Source organism: Myodes glareolus, chromosome 1, assembly GCF_982192425.1.
Source record: "Myodes glareolus chromosome 1, mMyoGla1.1, whole genome shotgun sequence".
Lineage (NCBI taxonomy): Eukaryota > Metazoa > Chordata > Mammalia > Rodentia > Cricetidae > Myodes > Myodes glareolus.
The window spans coordinates 29,855,009-29,874,146 of record NC_142026.1 but is presented as its reverse complement, the minus strand read 5'-3'; the positions used below and the strand labels follow the sequence as shown (position 1 = coordinate 29,874,146).

At 39.4% G+C, this 19,138-nt stretch overlaps 1 protein-coding gene across 2 annotated transcripts in view; it reads left to right on the top strand.

Moving 5' to 3' along the window:
- The window catches only part of Usp40 (ubiquitin specific peptidase 40), an 86,102-nt gene that overhangs the window by 40,971 nt on the left and 25,993 nt on the right, over window positions 1-19,138 (top strand). For both annotated transcript variants that reach the window (XM_048428962.3, XM_048428963.3), the window contains 8 exons: window positions 3,057-3,357; window positions 6,404-6,485; window positions 8,138-8,309; window positions 10,604-10,688; window positions 12,278-12,348; window positions 13,674-13,996; window positions 17,097-17,220; window positions 18,860-18,917. In XM_048428962.3, the coding sequence (XP_048284919.2) occupies window positions 3,057-3,357; window positions 6,404-6,485; window positions 8,138-8,309; window positions 10,604-10,688; window positions 12,278-12,348; window positions 13,674-13,996; window positions 17,097-17,220; window positions 18,860-18,917 (1,216 nt within the window). The remainder of the gene's footprint in view (window positions 1-3,056; window positions 3,358-6,403; window positions 6,486-8,137; window positions 8,310-10,603; window positions 10,689-12,277; window positions 12,349-13,673; window positions 13,997-17,096; window positions 17,221-18,859; window positions 18,918-19,138) is intronic.

Genomic DNA, 19,138 nt, shown 5'->3' with positions numbered 1-19,138 from the left:
CCATAAAGGGAACTGGAACTTAGTTGGCTCTTTAGACTTTTATTTTAGGTAGGAACCAACTACTTATTTCAGGAGAGCACAAGGTCTGGCAGCTAGCCTGTTGACAGTAGCCTTGAGAGAGCAAAACTCCCTGATTTACAACTATGTGGGGCCTTTGTCCCAGTTGGAAGCACAGTAACCTTAAATGAACAAGAAAAAAGTCCCTCTCTGTCCTTTGACCTCTTTGGCAGAAAGCTTAAACATTTTAAATGTCATATGCAGCAGATCTCCAAGAGACTGAAGGACCACAGTTTGTTAAGTACATCAGGAGTACACAAACTTACCTGCTTCAGACTCAAGCCCAAAATCACATGTAGGAAAGTAGATGAAGCCTATTTCTAGAATTAATTAGTGCTCTATGTGATCGTTAATATCACAACAGAAAGTTTAAGTATATCTAATAATTTTACAACTTTTGAGATAATATTTATATCTTAAGAAAAATTTTTAAAAGTCAAAATAAAACCAAAGAAAAAGGGAAGGAACCAGCAGAGGACCAAACTAGACCCTCTGAAAGTGGGTGACAGTTGTATGACTGGAACAGACTGAGGGGCCACTGGTCAGGTGGGACCAGCTTGTACTGGCTTTTTGGAACCCATTCTCTTTGGATGGATACCTTGCTCAGCCTAGATTAAGTAGGGAGGGCCTTGGTCCTTCCTCAAAGCAATGTGCCTTACCCTCTCTGAGGAGTGAGTAGATAGGGGTTGGGATGAGGGGAAAGGTGGAGGGAACAGGAGAAGGGGAGGGAGTGGGAACTGGGTTTGGTATGTAAAATGAGAAAGGATAGTTTTTTTTTTTAATTAAAAAAAAAAAAAAGACCAGGACTAGAGAGATGGCTCAGCGGCTAAGAGCACTGGCTGTTCTTCCAGAGGACCCAGGTTCAATTCCCAGCACCCACATGACAGCTAACAACTGTCTATAACTCCAGTTTCTGGGGATCTGATCCCTTCACAACAATCTACATAAAATAAAGTTTAATAAATTATTTTTTTATAAAAAAGACCAAAAAAAAGTTTTGAAAAGTCAGTATAAAACCAAGGGTTTATGATATTAGTGGCAATAGAATAGTTCCTTAATATGCTATATTTTATCTCAATTATTCTGATATCAATAAAAACTCGGGAGTCAGATATTCGGGGAAAAAAACATAATAGATTCAAAAATCAGTGGAAGAATGATCAACTGACCCTAACTTCCCATACTTCACAGATTGAAAAGGCCATGAATCTCTCTGAGCCCCTCCCTATATCTTCCTGTGAACCCCTATCTGGGTCCTCTAAAACCTCTATGGCAGATTCTGTTCAGCTAGTTGCTGATTCTGCCCTCTGTAGGTACAGTTTTCCTGTGCTGGCAGCCACTCTTAAATAACCACTCAAAGTCTTCATTGTAACCTAAAGCTCCTGCTTAACCCATATTTCTTATCTATCCTTGTCACATGGTTCAGTACCTTTTCTCAATACAGTATGCCCATCTTGCTTCTCTGTCTCTGCTGGCAACTCCTCTGACTCTGTCCTTCTTCTCATCATTCTCAATTCAGCTCTCCTGCCTAACTTTATCCTATTCAGCTATTGACCAGTCAGCTTCTTTATTAAACCAATCATAGTGACATTTATCCACACAGTGTAAAGGAATATTCCACAGCCCTCTGATTCAAGGTAAATTTTATTGGCAGTCAAGAAGTATCGGTGAGAAAAAAATATCCTACAAGAATGGTTTCCGGTTTTTCTCCAGTTAGTCCCAACTTCCATTTTTTATTGCATGTGTTTTTTACCATCTCTGTTTCCCACTGCCTTTAAAATCTCTTGCTCCATTCTCATGATCACTATTAATACACATATACAGATATCTGTAGATATATATGTTTAAATCTATGAGAGGAAGTATCTGTTTTCTAAGACAAAGTTTACTTAATGTAATGATTTCAATTTATATTCATTTCCTACAGAAGTCATGACTCTTCTTTTTCCTTATGGCTAAATAAAATTTTATTGTATACATGTGCCATGTTTTCTGTTCATCTTTTGACAAACATCTACTCTGGTTCCCTTGGCTATTGTGAATGACACAACAATAAACATGGATGGGCAAGTAACTGTGGTGTGATAGAGTCCTTCCAATATATGCTCAGAGCTGGCACAGCTGAGTCATACAGAAATTCTGTTTGATTTTTTGTTTGTTTGTTTGTTTGTTTTTGAGCAACATTCATACTTATTTCCATAGTGGCTGAAAATGGTTACTTACATCTCTTCCCCAGGATCCTCTCCAGCATTTGTTGTCATTTGCTTTCTTGATGATAGCCATTCTGACTGAGCTGGGATAGAATTGAAGGGTTTTCATTGGCATTTCCTTGTTGACTAGGATGTTGTTTACTTTTTAAAGTTTTTATTGGTCATTTATGCTTTTTCTAGTGAAAACTTACTATTCATTTCATTAGATCATTTATTGTTTGGGTGATTTGATGTTTGCTTTTTGCTATTCTTTCTGTATACCCAATATTAATCTGCTGTCTAATGTGTAGTTGACAATGATTTTTTTTTCCTCTGGACTTTTTCAGTTTGATTGTTGCTCGTTTGTTTTGTGAAAGCTTTTTAACTGAAAACATTTAACATACAGGTGTGAGCAAGAGTTTTCTGAGAACTCCAAGAACACACAAATCAATCCTAAGAATTGACAAGTGTGGATCTGTAAAATTAGATGTCTTCTAAATAGTTTAGAAATGTTTATTCTTCCCAATCTCCTTTATTCAAGCACTTCTTAAAACAGCGCTATTGTATTCAAGTGTTTTCCACATTGTGGCTTGTCACCCTTCTCCCTCAACAGAATTGTTAACATATGTGGAAGAGTGCTCAGATTTTGTCATACCCAGATGAGTGTTCTCCCTCACAGGGCTAGCAAAAAAGAAAGGTAAAGTTAAACACATCTAAACACATACACACAGAGTTGTCTTATCTAATTAAAAAAAATTATTAAAAATTTATTTAATAAAACTAATTTTTGTTTTTGTTTGTTCTAAATAGTTCTTACAGCTCCATCCTCAGATATTTCTGCTCAGCACAGATGAAAGTACAGTCAGTCTCTTGAGGAACCATTTTACCCAGGCCCCATCTGATCTCCAAAGGAGCCGTGAACAGATTCTACATGCACTTGCTTCAGAACCTCCAGGGTTAAGCGATAATACCAGCTGTCCCCATTGGTTTGATATCAATGATTCCAAAGTCCAGCCAATCAGAGAGAAAGCTATCACACAGCAGTTCCAGGGTAAAGAAAGTGCCTACATGCTGTTTTATCGGAAAGCCAAGCTGCAGAGGCCCTCTGAAGGTACGGGAGAGAAGTGTTCTGATTTGTCTTGTTAGTAAATCCAGCAGATAAGCTTTCAGTGCTGCCTGAAGTGGTGCCTTTTGAAGCGATGGTTTTTCTAGGTATCTTTATATATTTTAAGACTAATACCTAAGAAGTCTGTTGTGTCACATGAAAATCTATCAGCTTATCATTTAAGTTTTCCTTACTTATGTCTTTATTTAAGCAGAAAATCATACTTTATTTTTTTTAGTTTCCTCATTTTGTGAGAAAATGTCTTAGATTTCCCTCCCCCTCACTAATAGTTAGATTTTTCAAAATTGAATTTTCTTGGATGTTGTTATTGTGGTATGTCAAACTTGAGTGCAGTTGCCCAGATTTTATGCTTGACTCTGTCACCAGCCATGTGTCGTCCTTGAACAGTAGGTGCTCGTGTTTTCTTACTTTCCTTCTTATAGGCCTGTCTGCTCTCTTTCCCCAAAGTGTTATGTTAGTGAGGAGTTGAAATATATTTGAAACTTCTGTTGAACCTTCTGAGAGAACTCCTACGTTGTAGTTTAGCCGTCCCTACCTCATCATAATAAAGAGTATTTATAGTAGAAACTGTCACCATGAATAAATCAGTAAGATTGTCTGATCCCTACAGAGTTCTCTCAGAAGGTAAAAGCTGCTGAATGTGGTAGTTTACACCTTTAATTCCAGGACTTGGGAGGCAGAAGCAGGCAGATCTCTCTGTGAGTTTAAGGCTAGGCTGATTTCATAATAAACTTCTGGCCAGTCAAGGTTATTTAGTAAGACCTTGTTTCACAAAAAAAAAAAAAAAAAAAAAAAAAAAAGCGGTGCGCGAGAGAGAGAGGGGAAAGAAGAGCTTCTTAAGATTGGCAAAGCTATGATTACCAGTAAGGTGCTGTTCATAGAAAATAGGGATAATGATCCTTTTTATAAAGAACAAAACAGTTAATAATTTGCATGAGAAATTTTAAAAATTAACTTTCTAGATCTTGAATATACATGACAACTGATAGCCAGAAAGGCTTTGTCTTTGAAAGAAGGAAAAAGAGATCCCAGCTTAGTGACATATTCCTGTGATCCCAGTTACTCAGAAAGTGAGACAAGAGGATTACAATTCAATGTCTGACTGGTCAGTCTAGTAACTGCAGCCTAGTGGGCAAGAGAAAGGTGTAGTAGGTGAATACTTAATACTCTGAGGTATTTGTTGCCATCGTTATCTTTATAATCAAGACTAGTTAAAAATCGCCCTATCTGTCTTAATTATTGCTATGAAGAGGCACCATGGCCACAGCAACTCTCATAAAGAAAAACATTTATTTGGAACTGGCTTACAGTGCAGAGATTTAGTACATTATTATCATGTTGGATAGCATGGTGTCATGGAGCAGACATGGTGGTGGAGAGTGAGAGCTCTGCATCTTGATAGGCAGGCAGCAGGAAGAGACAGTGACACTGGGCCTGGCTTGAGCATTTGAAACCTCAAAGTCTACCCCAGTGACACACTTTTTTCAACAAAGCCACACGCACACAGCCTAACAAGTTCGCACCTTCTAATATGCCATTCCCTGGTGACCAAACATTCAAATCTCTGAGTCTGTGGGAGCCATTCTTATTCATATCACTACACTATCTAACAGAAAAAGGTTAGGGACTAGAGCGATGGCTCTGTGGTTAAGCTCACTGACTGTTTTTCAGAGGATCTGGTTTGAATCTCAACACCCTCACATCATGACTCACAACTGTCTCCAACTCCAGTTCCAAGGAATCTCATACCCTCTTCTGGCCTCGAAGGGCGCCAGGCACATAGGTGGTACAGAGACATACACGCAAGCCAAAAAAATCATGCACATTAAGTAAATATTTTTTTCAAAATAAAGAAAAATACTAGATAATTATGCTACTTCCTAAGTACACTACTGTGCATCACATATTTAAAAGCCTGTAGAAATATGAAGTAAAAACACAAGCTACCACTTTGCTGACTACATCTCAGTTTTTATAAAAATGTTGGTATATGTGGGTGATGTCTTGGGGTGAAACTACAGGTAGTACCCTAACATACTTTGAAAATAACTTTCACACCGGTCATGGTGGCTCATCCATATAATTCCAGCACCTGGAAAGCTCAGGCAGGAAGATTGTAGTGAGTTCAAGACCAACCCAAGTTACATAGTTTCAGGCCAACCCAGGCTGTAGTGGGACACTTTATTTAAAAAAAAAAAAAGTGATTTCTGGAATTTGTATATTCACCATATGTGTGCCTGGGAGGCCAGAAGAGGTCATTGGATCCCCTAGAACTTGAGTTACAGAGGGTTATTGGATACCAAATGGGTATTGAAAACCAAACCTGGGTCCCTGGGAAGAGCAGCCAGTTACGAGCAGCTCTTAATTGCTGAGCTGCCTCCATTCCTAATTTCTGAGTTTTTACAGTAATCAACTGATAAATTTATAAAGGGACAAAAATAGTGGGTGTTCTTTAAACAACAACAATAACAAAAATGCTCAAAGAGAGTTGAAACAATGAGATTCTTCTAGATCAACTTTAAAAAAAAATATTTCTCATGGTTTTTTGTTTTGTTTTATTGCTCATCCGACAAAACTAAGATTGAGAGATAAATCTGTTTTCGCTTAACTGTCATTAGTCAATGATGGTGTTCCTGGATTCCAGCATAATTGTGTGTGTGCATGTCTTGCTGCATTCACATATGCATGTATGTATGTACACCATGTGCACGCATGTATCTGAGGGCATCAGACCCCTGGAGTTGTAGGCAGTTGTAACTGCCTGAAGTGATAAGAACCAAACCCCAGTTGTGTGCAAAAGTAGGAAACACACCTAACTTCTGAGCCATCTCTTCAGCCCCTCATACTTGTTTGAGAGAACATCTTTCAGTTTATCCCAAGTTGGCCTCCAACTCAAGATGCTTGTGCCTCAACTTTTCCAGTGCTGGGATTACAGGTGTGTATTACCACACCTGACCTCAGATTTTCATCCTGCCTCTAGCAACCCTATTTTGTTTAGTCAAAACAAATTAATGGACAGTTTTGTTCACAGCTCGAGCCAATCCAAGATACAGGGTTCCATGTCATTTGCTGAAGGAAATGGATGCAGCCAACATTCAACTGCAAATGAGAAGGTAGTTTGAATACATTTGGTATTTGGGTAGAGTTTCTGGAAAATACTTATCAGTTTGGGACATAAGCATTCAATATGGAAGTTTATCAAAATAGGTGTACCTATCAGCTAGTTATAGTAAAGATACTATTTATCCTTATGTAAGAGTGAGGAATAATATACAGTAACCATTGCTAAGAAGGGATCGGAGCCTAGGGAGTCTAGAGAAATTTACAAGCATGCAGTTGTACTACAAGAATTGTGTTCTAGCCTGGCCAAATTATTCCCTCAGTTTTAAGTAGTAGTAAAAACTAACATATAGTGACAGAAGACTAGAGGTGGGTTGATTGCAAAAAGGCATAGTGTCAGTCTGGGCTGAAATGGCTGGGCTGGAGTGGTGGCTTAGTGGTTAAGAACACTGGCTGCTTTTCCAGAGAACCCTTGTTTTGTTCCCAACACCTACGCTGTGTGCACAACTGTCTGTAACTCCAGTCCTACAGGATCTGTGCTTCTGGCCTCTGAAGATACTGCACATGCATGGCCGAGCGTGTTCGTGTGCATGTGTGTGTATGTCTGTATATGTGCTCACACACACACACACATTTTATATATATATATATATATATATGTATGTATGTATGTATGTATGTATATATGTATGTATGTATATGTATATATATATACATATACACACACATGTATACATGTAGGCAAAATACCCAAAATAAAGATTTAAAATAACTGAAGGCTTGATTTGAGAACATGGCTAATCTTGGACTCTGGAGACTGTTGTGCTGCTGTATTTGCTCTCCAGTGGTGTCAGCAGAGTGAAAAGAAGCTTCTGTCATCCCCTTAGGTATTGAAGGGGGAGATAATGTAGCAAGCTGTGTTCAGAAATTTTGGATTTGTAGCTGGGAGTGAAAATAGCAGATCCAGGGACTGACAGACCAAGATCAATGGAACTCTCCATAAAAGCTAAAACATGTTTACATGTTTAACATTGAAACATGTTAAATACAGAAAAAAAAACTGTGTCAGTGACCTAGGTTAGCAGTTGCAATTTAAGAAATAAAAACAAAACAGCAAAAACTAAAACTAAAGTTCTTAGTATGGCCATTGAAAGATCTAATGTTCCTGTTGACCAACTTAGAATGCATCTGAAGTCCTGAGTCTGGTGACAGCCTCCTTCCAGCCCAGCACTGATCATTCTGCATAGGAGAACAAGTTTGGTGCCAGGCTTTGAGTCAATTGAGTGCAGGCAGAAAGGAACAGGAAATAGCCATTCACTCAGGATTTCAGCCTGGAAACAAACACTGGGAAGGATCTTCCAACAGCTATCAGCATCTTCTGAGAAAACCTTGGGAGCCTAGTGAAAGTTAGGAATCCCCCTTTGAACATGTGTGTAGGATCCAGTATTCTGTTCATGGGAGTGACAAGACTGGAGATGGCTAACAGTGTTGAGTCTCTATGAAAACAATTATCTCTTAAAATTCATGATGCAGTTCCACTGAATGTGTGCTGTGTGTTGAAAAGCCAAAATGAATCATTTTGGCAGAAGAAAAGGATGTTACCAGAGTAGAATGGAGAGCTTGCTTATATGGTAAGGCAAACATTTTTGGTTTGAGGTAGAATATTACAAAAACATCATATATGTATGTTTTTATGTCTCTAAAGGGCAGAGTGTGACTCTGCAAACAATAATTTTGAATTGCATCTCCATCTGGGTCCTCACTACCGTTTCTTCAATGGGGCTCTTCATCCTGCAATCTCTCAGACAGAAAGTGTGTGGGATTTAACCTTTGATAAAAGAAAAACTTTAGGAGATCTCCGTCAGTCAATATTTCAGGTAATTCTTATTTTTCTCTTAACAGAAACATTAAGGTCCATTTCAACTGACTGTTTTCATTTCATTTTATTAAGCGACAACTTTTCCAAAGCTCCATAGGAAAATCCTACATCTGCTAGTGCATAGCAGGATAAACCAAACCTTCTCTTACTTGGAAGCCTGTGATTTTACTGTTGTTGTTCTTTGTTCAATTGGTTGAGTGGTTGGTTTGATTTGGTTTTAGATAGTATCTCACTATAAAGACCAGGCTGGACATGAAACCACAATCCTCTCATATCAGCCCCCTAAAATTACTGGGATCACAGGTTTGTGCCACCATTGCTAGTATTGGTAAGTCTTCAGAAATGCCTTTTTGTGTATTTTCTCAGCAGCTTTTAAGTTGACTAATTGTGCCTGATAGATGACAAAGTAAAGTTGTCTCTACTTTCAGGAAATAAATGGAAGAAAATTGCTTTTCAAAAGAAATAAGAGGAAATGTTGAGCTTAATACTGAAGAACCACTGAACAAATGAAGATAACTAGTTTTGTATTCTCTGGCGTTAGGTTGCTTGACCGCTAGTGCTCATATTTGTTGTTCTGGTGTGAACGTGCTAGGCAAGCCCTAAGTAGATCCTTTTGTTTGATTTAGCTCGTGTTTCTGTGTTTTTGAGATTGTATCACTATAGCCCATGATGGCCTCAGACTCAAAGTAACCCTTCTGCTTCAGCCTCCTGAGTGTTGTGATTTACCAGACAGGGATTTTCATCTAGTATTCATCTCCAGATCATTTCTTTGCCTGTGTTTCAGTCACAGGACAGTGGAGATGCTCCTCATTTGTACGTATGATAACTTTCCTAAACATTTCATTTGGCTCTGCATTCAGCCTCACCAGGGCAAGCCAACTTCATTGTGGAAATAAAAAAATTATACCTTACAGCATCTAATGTTGCATATGCGCAGATATCTAGTTGGCATGGTAGGGCTAGGACCTTCTTCAAGCTGGTGTCCTGTCCCTTACCCCAACTATCTTACCCCACACTACTGCCAGATCAAAGGCTTAGTGGCATGTGTCTATAATCCCCACATTTTTAAGATGCAAACAGGAAGATCAAGAGTTCAAGGTCAGCCTCAACTACACAAGAAGTTTGAGACTCTTTTTTTTTTTTTTTATTGAGACTCTTATCTTAGAAAACAGGAGGAAAAAGAAGAAAATGTAAACTTAGGGCAAGGGTGCCCAAAAAATAATTTAAATGAAATCTCTAAAAGTTTATATCTATCACTAAAATTATTAGCTTTTTTCTTTTCTCCTAAGAAAAGCAAACTATTATCTTTCTTTCCTTCTTCAGTTGGTTTATGTGTAGTGTACGTGCTGCTTCAGTTGCAGGCCCATTAGAATCCTGTGTATGTCTGAACTGCAGTAAAGTTCATTTCTGAGTCACTTCTGGCAGATTAGAGCCCAGAGACTTGGGGCTCTGAGCCTGTGGAGGGCGTTTCAAAGAAAAGGTCTGACTTGTCTCCTAAGTATTGTGCTCTCTTTTCTCTGCTGTCTAGTATTTCAGGCACACATCTCTGCAAACTGTTACCTCAGATATAAGCTGCTAAGGAGGGACCAGGAAATTGGCAATGTAAATGACTCTTGTAAACATCTTCTAATACAAAATGTCTTGGCTTTTTACAAGAAATATCTTATAATGTTATTAAGAAACCTAGAATAGAAATGTCGTTCTGATATTAATCTTGTTCAGTTCCTACAGTCCCTGGCTCAGATGTAGAAACTTAGCAAACCTCTGGCCATCTAGTATTTAACAGATCCTATGCTTTGGGGTGGGGGGGGAGAGGTGGAATCAAACTCTGGTTCTCATGCAAGCTAGGCAAATACTGTACCACTGAGCTACACTCCAGCCCAAAATAAAAGCGACATTTTAAATTTAGAGTAGGGCCTTCCTTTCTAGCACCCTGGAGCATGCATGTGGGCTGGAGCCAGTGTTGCTTTTCTAAGCAAAACCATAGCTCTTTGGGGCAGAGATTCCTAGGCTGGCTTGTTGAACAGTTTGCTTTCTAAGAAAAGCAGTCTTTACATTGAATTAGATTGTCTAGATGGCTATTGGGGTTTTTCCTTTTGCATCTAAATTCTTTAGTCCAAAATGGATGCACTCAACATCTTTGGATTTAAATAATTTCTCAAATGATATTTATTTATAGAATACTGGTGTTGGTCAGGAATGGGACTGTTCATTTGTTCTTCTTCCTGAGTCAGGACTTGCGCTACTCACATGTTGGAGCTCATTGTTTTTCCCACTCTTAATATTCTTTAGCTATTGGAATTTTGGGAAGGAGACATGGTTCTTAGTGTTGCGAAGCGTGTGCCAGCAGGACTTCACGTGTACCATACCCTTGATGGTAAGATCAATAAGGAACACAACAACTCATTTTATGTGACACTTTAGGGAAACTTATTTTCTTTGTCAGTCCTTCTCTGCCTCCTATATTTTTTTTAAAAAAAAAATGCATTTATCTCTGTGTGTGTGTGCATGAGAGAGACAGAGACAGAGACAGACAGACAGACAGACAGACAGACAGACAGACAGAGACAAACGGGAGCCTTTGGAAATCAGAGGACAACTTTCAGGAATGGTTTCTTTGTTTTCACCATGTGGATCCCAGAGTGGAACTCAGGTCATCAGACTGTCAGCAAGTGTCTTCCCACTGAGCCGTCTCAGCAGCCCTTTCATCTTTTGACTGCATAGACTAGAGTAATGTTGTCAGTTTTTAAAAAAAAAAAATCTGTCCATCCTCTCAATATGGAATTTTTTATTATTTTTTTAAAAAAAGAGAACAAACTATTTTCATTATACATATCAATCTCAGTTTCCACACCCTCCCCTCCCATTCCCCCTACTTACCCCTGCCCCACCCCCATCCACTCCTCAGAGAGGGTAAGGCACATTGCTTTCAGGAGGGTTCAAGGCCCTCCCTACTATATCTAGGCTGAGCAAGGTATTCATCCAAAGAGAATAAGTTCCCAAAAAACCAGTACAAGCAGTAGAGATAGATAAATCCTGGTGCCACTGCCAGTGGTCCCTAAGTCTGCCCCAGCCATGCAAATGTCAAACCACATTCAGAGGGACTAGTTTGGACCTATGCTTGTTCCTTCCATGTCTGACTGGAGGTGAGCTCCCATTAGCTCAGTCAGATAGACTGTTTCAGTGAATGTGCCCATCATGGTCTTGACCTCTTTGCTCATATTCTCACTGCTCCCACTCTTCAACTGGACTTTGAGAGCTCAGTCCAGTGCTCCAATGCAGGTCTCTGCCTCTGTATCTTTCAGTTGCTGGATGAAGGTTCTATGGTGATATTTATCAGTCTGACTGCAAGGTCACCATCCTACTAAAACTTGAGAAAAATATTTTTATATAATTTATGTATAATTGTATAATATATGTATAATTATTTATTTATATATAATATATATAACCACAAATGATTGAGAAAATTATTTAAAACCACTAAAATTTTACTTATTTGGCTTCATTTTACCCACTCAGCTTCAGATTTTGTAGCGGACAAAAGCAACTCGTAAGAGTTTAAAAGGCACTTAAGTCTCTGAAATAACGACAAACGGTATGAGAATAGTAGTGCAGTAACATACATTTGGGACTCCGCTTTGCCAGATATTGTGACAACTATCCCCTAGAGCAGACTGGTGGTGATCTGGTGTCGTTGGGAGTCTTTGCCTGATCTCAGGTGGCATGGGCCTGACTGTTGATCTCTATGTACCCTCCTGTCCTGCAGCTGTGCTCACAGAACCATATAATGGTCCAGATAAAAGCAATATAAAATACTAGAAATAATAAAATGAAATAATTACTGCTTTTATGGTTTTTCCTTAATTAGTGCCTTTTCAAATAGACATTGGAAAGTTGCAGCTCTCTCTTTAGTTTAGCTGCATTTGGCAGTCATGGAGAATGAATTGACTCTCACTGTTCTAGGAGATGAGCTGACACTGTGTGAAGCCGACATTGCTGATGGGGAAGATATCTTTGTATGGAATGGAGTAGAGGTAAGAAAAATGGCTGAAGAAATATTCATGATGATTTAGGGTGTTTGAAAATTCCGTTGAAAAGCTGGGGGTATAGCCTGGTTGGTAGAGTGCTTGCCTAACTTACAGAAAGCCTTGGACCAAGCCCAGTCCCCTGCACTACGTAAAACCAAGTGTGATAGTCAGCACCCAGGAAGTAGAGGCAAGAAGATCAAAGTTCAAAGCCAGCCTGGGCAACATGAGACTATGTCTCATTCCAAACAAAAAAAAAGTCATTATAGTGAAATTTTATTCAGCTTTCAGTTAACCATTAGAAAATTATTGTAATGAACTTGGTGTAATGAACACATGTGATCCCAGCACCAGGGGAGCCTAAGACAGAAGAACTGCTTAAGTTGAAGGGTAGCCTAAACTACATAGTGAGTTTCAGGCCAGCCTAAGATATGTGTCTCAGAAATCACGAGGAGGTGCAGGGGAAACGGGAGGAAAGGAAACTGCTGGACTGTTCAGTACTCTTGAGGTCCAGTTCACGGGAGTTGTTAGAAAAAGAAATATTTTGAGGGCACAGGAGATGGTTCCATAGGTAAAGTGCTTGAGTACCTGACCCCATGTAAAAGAGCTAGGTATGATGACATGCTCTGGTAATTCCAGCCATGAGGAGGTGGAGATGGGCGTGTTACTGGGGCTACTGGCCAGCCAGCTTAGCCTACTTGGTGAGATCTAGGTCAGTGAGACACCCTGTCTCAAAAAAAAAAAAAAAAAAAAGAAAGGACACCCAAGATTTTCATCATCTCTGTGCAAACACGTGTGTGTTCACACACACCTGTACATACAAATGCACACACATAACAGTAATTTATTAAGCATCTCCATTTTACCAGACTGTATGTCACATGCTAGCTACAGAGGTAAGTTAGTCAACAATGGCCTTCTTGTGTAAATAACTGCACCATAGGCTATAGGGTGTATGTGACAGCTGTAGGGATGGGGAAGGGCGTGCCCAGCACTGCTGAGGTAGAGATGACAGAGAAATGAATGCTGTCCCAGAAAGGAGTGAGGAACATCTCAGCTGCTCTGTGGCCTGTCCTTGTCCTCTGAGTTTCCAGCAGCTCATCACCGCCATTTGACAATTCATAAAATTCTACCTTCAAGTCAGAAAAGATGAATAAGAGAATTTTTCAGCATAAAATCCAAAGTCATTCTTTCAGTACTTAAGAAACAGTGTGAAAAAAACTATTTCAGTTGGGAAAATGCTGGTTGTGCTACAAGAACAGGCCTTTGCTGTGGTAGGGTGTTTTTTGTAATTTGGCAAACAAACTTCGCTAGTGTTTGTGTTAATGTTGCAGGTTGGTGGAGTCCAGATTCAGACTGGTTCCGATTGTGAGCCTCTGCTGCTACACATTCTTCATCTAGAAATGAGTGGTGAAGGCTCAAAGTGTGAGCAGTTGGTGGAGTCACCACATGTCTTTCCAGCTAATGCAGAAGTGGGCAGTGTGTTCACAACCTTGGCCATCCCAGTAGGCGTCATCCTCACGAACAGTGTGGAGTCTGCAGAAGGAGAGTGCTGGACTACTATTCCCAAGGAAGACATGAAGAAGACATTCAGAGAACAGGGTCTCAGAAATGGAAGCTTAATTTTGGTTCAGGATTCAGACACTGATGATAACAGGTAACTCACTGAAAAGAGAAAGGGGGAGTACTTACTTTCTTTTTTTTAACTTTTTATTTATTCTATGTGTCTTTTACATCACGTGTCTTGATCCCATTCATTTTCTCATCCCTTCGCATCTACCCTCTGCCCCAAAATAAAACAAAATTTAAGAGAAAAAGGGAAAAACATTAAAAATCTCATCATAGAATCTGCAATGTGACACAGTGAGTAAACCTCTTTGTGCACACATCTTTACTTGCAAGTGTTCAATGCAGAGTCATTGGTCTGGTTCAAGGCCGCTGGTTTCTATTACACTATTAATGCTAGGCCCTCACTGGGACTCCTCTTGGATATCCTGTTGTTGCCCTGTGTTGCCGAGATCCTGCAACTTTGGGTCTGGTCCTCAGGCTCCTTCTTGTGCTCCAGAAGATCATAGATGGGGTAGATGTTGGGGCAAGCCAAGTCATAGCCCTGGTTCTGGGCCTGGGCAGCTTCAGGGTTGGTCCACCCACTGGCGGGGAGAACTTTCAAAGTATCTAGTTACTGCACTACCTAGTAGAACTCAGAAGCTCTATTTTAGTGTTAATCATGAAATTGTCCTTTATTCTAGCCATTGTTTTAAATACTGTATTTTGTTTATTATTTTTAAAGAATAATTTGTGTGTGTGCACATGCCATGCATGCATAGACATCTACTTGTAGAAGTCAAAGGACAACTCTGGTGTTGGTCTCTCCTTTCACCTTTTATGTAGGTTGCAGGGATTAAAGGCTGTTTGTCAGGATTGTGTCACAAACACCTTTATCCATTCCTGCTGCACCATCCCCCTGTTGCTTTGAGATAAGATATCGTGCAGTATTTAGCTGAGGCTAGCCTTTAACTCCTGATCTACATGTCTCTACATCCCAAGTGCTGGCTGTACCAGTTCTAGCTCTTAAAAACTATATTGAGGAATACTTGCGTTGAGTAGTAGATATGGTCTCAATTACTTGTCTATAACACAAAAATCCTATCAAGTGAATTCTGAATGTGTTATAAAACTAAAAGCCCATTCTCATAAGGAAAAAAATTTATAGGACAATGCAGGCTTTCCTTGTGGTCTTCTCCATGACTTTTGGGAGCCATCTAGCCTTCCCAAAGGGACAGTTGCCCTGAAAAATGCCCCTGAATTCTGAATTTGAAACGCTGAAACACTCACCTCCTTGTTCCCATGTTCATGTCAGTGCATTTCTGTGGTCAGTGTGAGGTGCTGAGAAGCAGAGCCTTGTGGCTTTTGTGGTCCATTTATCTCTGTTATCTTTCAGGAGAGGCATCCCTTTTCTCTGCCTCATTTATAGGAGAATGAATCATGAGCTCTTTATAAAAGGCAGTCTTCATTTAGTCAGACTGGGGAGATGAAGTAAGAACATCAGTGATCCTGGCCCACTGTTGACTGTGCATCTTTGGTCACTGTTAGTGTCTGGTGGCTTTCCTTTTCTTCTAATTGAAATCATTGTTGGGAAGATTTTTTATCTTTTTAAGCATACTAATGATCATCTTTTGATAAATGGCTATGTCCTGCTTTTCCCACATGTATTTGTAGACTTGTATAAGCCTCGTTTGAAGGCTTCCTCCTTTTGGATGTGGGCATCATCATTTGCCCAACTGTTCGTGAGTGAGGTGGTATGATCCAGTGGTAAGGACAAGTACGCAGTCGGCTGCCTAGATTATTTCCCAGTTTGCTGTGTGACCTACAGTTTGAACTTAGGCAAGTTATCTCCCCATCTGCTCAGTTTCTCCCGTAAGATGAGGTGATAACTAGTACCTGCTTGGAGTGGAAGGACTGAGTTAAGTGGTCACACATAGCAAGTGCTAAGTGTGGTGACACCTTTGCCATCATTATCCTCCCCCAGTTGTCCACTACTGTAAGGTAGTCTTCAGAAAACATTCTAAGACTTTATCTTCTGAGGTAGGGTATCAGAATGCAATAACTGAAATAATGAGTAGAAATGTGTTTGGGGCAATAAGGTGCCATGGTCAAGGCAACTTATAAAAGAAAATCCTTAATTTGAGGATCATGGTTCCAAAGAGTTAGAATCCATGACCATCATGGCAGACAGACAGGCATGGTCCTGAAGTAGCAGCTGAGAGCTTAACAATCTTCTCCACAAGGAGACAGAGAGAAACTGGGAACTGTGTGGGCTTTTACAATCTCAAACTTGTCCCCAGTTACATACCTCCTTTAACAAGGCCACACTTCCTAATCCTTCCCAAATATTTCTACTTATAGGGACCATTCTCATTCAAACTACTACATTCCCTAAAAGCCCTTCTGCTAGCCCATGTTTTCCTTCTTCCCATAGGAAGATTTTGTTAGGATAAGATACTTTACTGCCAGTTGCTAACATAAAAAATAAAACTCACTGGGCAGTAGTGGCGCATGCCTTTAATCCCAGCACTTGGGCAGCAGAGGCAGGCCGATCTCCGAGTTCGAAGCCAGCCTGGTTTACAGATTGAATTCCAGGACAGCCAGGGCTACTCAGAGAAACCTTGTCTCAAAACAAAACAACTCTTCAATGAAATACAGACATATGATGTGTATGACTAAATATATATGTCACTTTTTTTGCACTGTAGATCTACACATATATACGGCTGCTTTACTGTTAAATTAAATCCAGATCCCAATGGGTACGCTTTTAATAATCTTCTAAAACTACCATAGTGCTTCCTTGTAGGCAGACAACAGTTGACCATTCCTTTATACAAGTGTCCCTTGAAGCCAGGTGTAGTAGTGCATGTCTGTCATTCCAGCACTTGGGAGTTGTACACCAGTCTTGACTACATGGTGAGTAGAAGGCCAGCCTAGACTGCATAAGACCTTATCTCAAAAATAATAATAATTAGCCTTGAAAACAAGCACAGATCATTTAACTTGGGATTAGAGCCATGAGAACCAGCTTTGTGGATTACTGCCTGATATTACACTAAAATGGTAGCTGATACTGTGGCAGCAAGTCAGTACAATGTGGTCCCTTTTCTTTAGTCATTTTGAGAGAAACATGCTGGTTTAGACAAGTGATGCCCAGGGAAAGTGTTTTGTAAGGACTCGCTCTTTCGTTGTCCTTCTTTTACTTACAGTTTGTTGCCCAGACAAGGGAGATGGACCTCCAGTGTGGATGAGCTCAACTGGCTCCAAGTGAAAAACTTCTGCCAGTTAGAATCTGAAGAGGAGCAGGTTCAGATAGCCGTGACCACACACACAGTGAGTAGATGGCCATTAGCCTGGCTGGCAGTGTCTGGCAACAGTTTATGAAAGAGTCAGTCTTTCAGAACAGCTGTGTCAATAGACATCTTTAAGTCTTACTGCCTTTATTACTGTGTATTTACTCATATCAGCCAGTGGCCTATTTCAGAACAGTATGTACTCTTTTAAACTCCTAAGCCTAGAAGTCTACAGCTAGAATGTGGGACTCGCCTTGGTGGCTCTTGGAATCCTCTTGATTTGATAAACACAAAGAGCTGTTGTCAAGGACTTTCTTTGCATTGTTTAAAGCACATATGTGTATGTGTAAATGCATATTTGTTATTTTTGGTTTTTGTGTTGCCAAGTTTTCATTTTTATCCTAAGTTACTCTATATATATACACATTGTCCTACCTAAAACCAACTGCCCTTAAAAGGTATTCCTCCCGCTCCATTTGAAGACTATACTTCTAATTTTCTTAAAAGTAATCTCAGGTTATTTATTTATTTACTTATTTTTATTTATTTTTTTAACTTACTTATTTTTTTATTTTGGTTTTTTGAGACGGGGTCTCTCGATGTAGTCCTAACTGTCCTGGAACTTCCTGTATAGACCAGGCTGGCCTCAGACTTACAGAGATCTACCTGTCTCTGTCTCGTGAGTGCTGATATTAAGGGCATGTGCCACCATACCTGGGTAGGAAACTTTTTTTTATATTTACTTGTTATTAGAATATTAATAATTTTTTTCTATAGCAAAGTAAAAGAAACTAAGTTGTTTTCTTTTATATCATTTTATAAGTTCTTTAAAGTTTTTTCCTTTACATGTTTATTTGTAGGTATGCTTGTGGAGGTCAGAGAACAACCTGGAAGTTGGTTCTCTCTCTACTATGCAGCTTCCAAGGATCAAACTCAGGTCATTAGGCTTGACAGCAGATACTATCCCCCTAGAACCTTCTTGCCAATCCTTGACGTTATAATTTCTTAAGGAGCATTATGCTTATTGATATTCTTAGAAGAACAATGTAGGATCAGTACACACTAGTATCTGATCCTAAGCAGAAAATCTTGGTGATATCCTTTGTCACTTGAGTCTCTGCTGCTTGGCACCATGTGGGTTCTAGTGGAGGGTCAGGTATATGTTTTCTGACACCACTTTTACCTCTTAAGTTTTACCAGCATTTGATACCCTAGGGGATATTGGTCTAAAGTGGGCTAAAAAGAAAAAAGAATCTAAAAGTAATTTAAGTATAAGCCACAGTCATCTTGGATTGCTGTTATACATTTTTATACTGTGTTCTGGGGGCCCAGATCCATGGTCCCCATTGTGAGGAATGGGCCTGTCCACTATTTTTATCCCTTGACTTTTACAGGTAAGTGGTTGTCTGTTTATTGCTTTCTGGTGAGACCTGTTTCTTTCATTTCCCACGGTATCCTTTTGTTAACATCAGTTTGATGAAAATCTAACAGTTAGGATCTATTCTGAGCTTTTGCTTTCAATCTTACAGAACAATGTCAGGGTTGACTAAAAAATTATAGACAAAACAAATGTCAGATAATATTGCAAGTGATCTCTGTGTATACACACTGATAATCTTCATTTTCATCATTTTCATCTCCATCCATTCAATCTATGCACATTTATTTCTCTATTTTAGGTGGTGTTTGATATTCGAATTAAAGCCATTAAGGAATTAAAATTAATGAAGGAACTAGGTAATCATTTCTGTTTGCTTTTTGGTTTTTAGCTTAATTTAATTTTTTATTGAAAAATATTGAAGAGTACAAAAAATAATGAAATCTCTCATACCTACCACCCAAAATGGACAAATGTTAATATTTTTTATGTGTTTATTTTTAATTGAAACATAAAAAATGTCCTGTGTCCTTCTCCCTTTCTCCCTCTTCCTTATACCTTTCTCCCATCAGACTCAAAT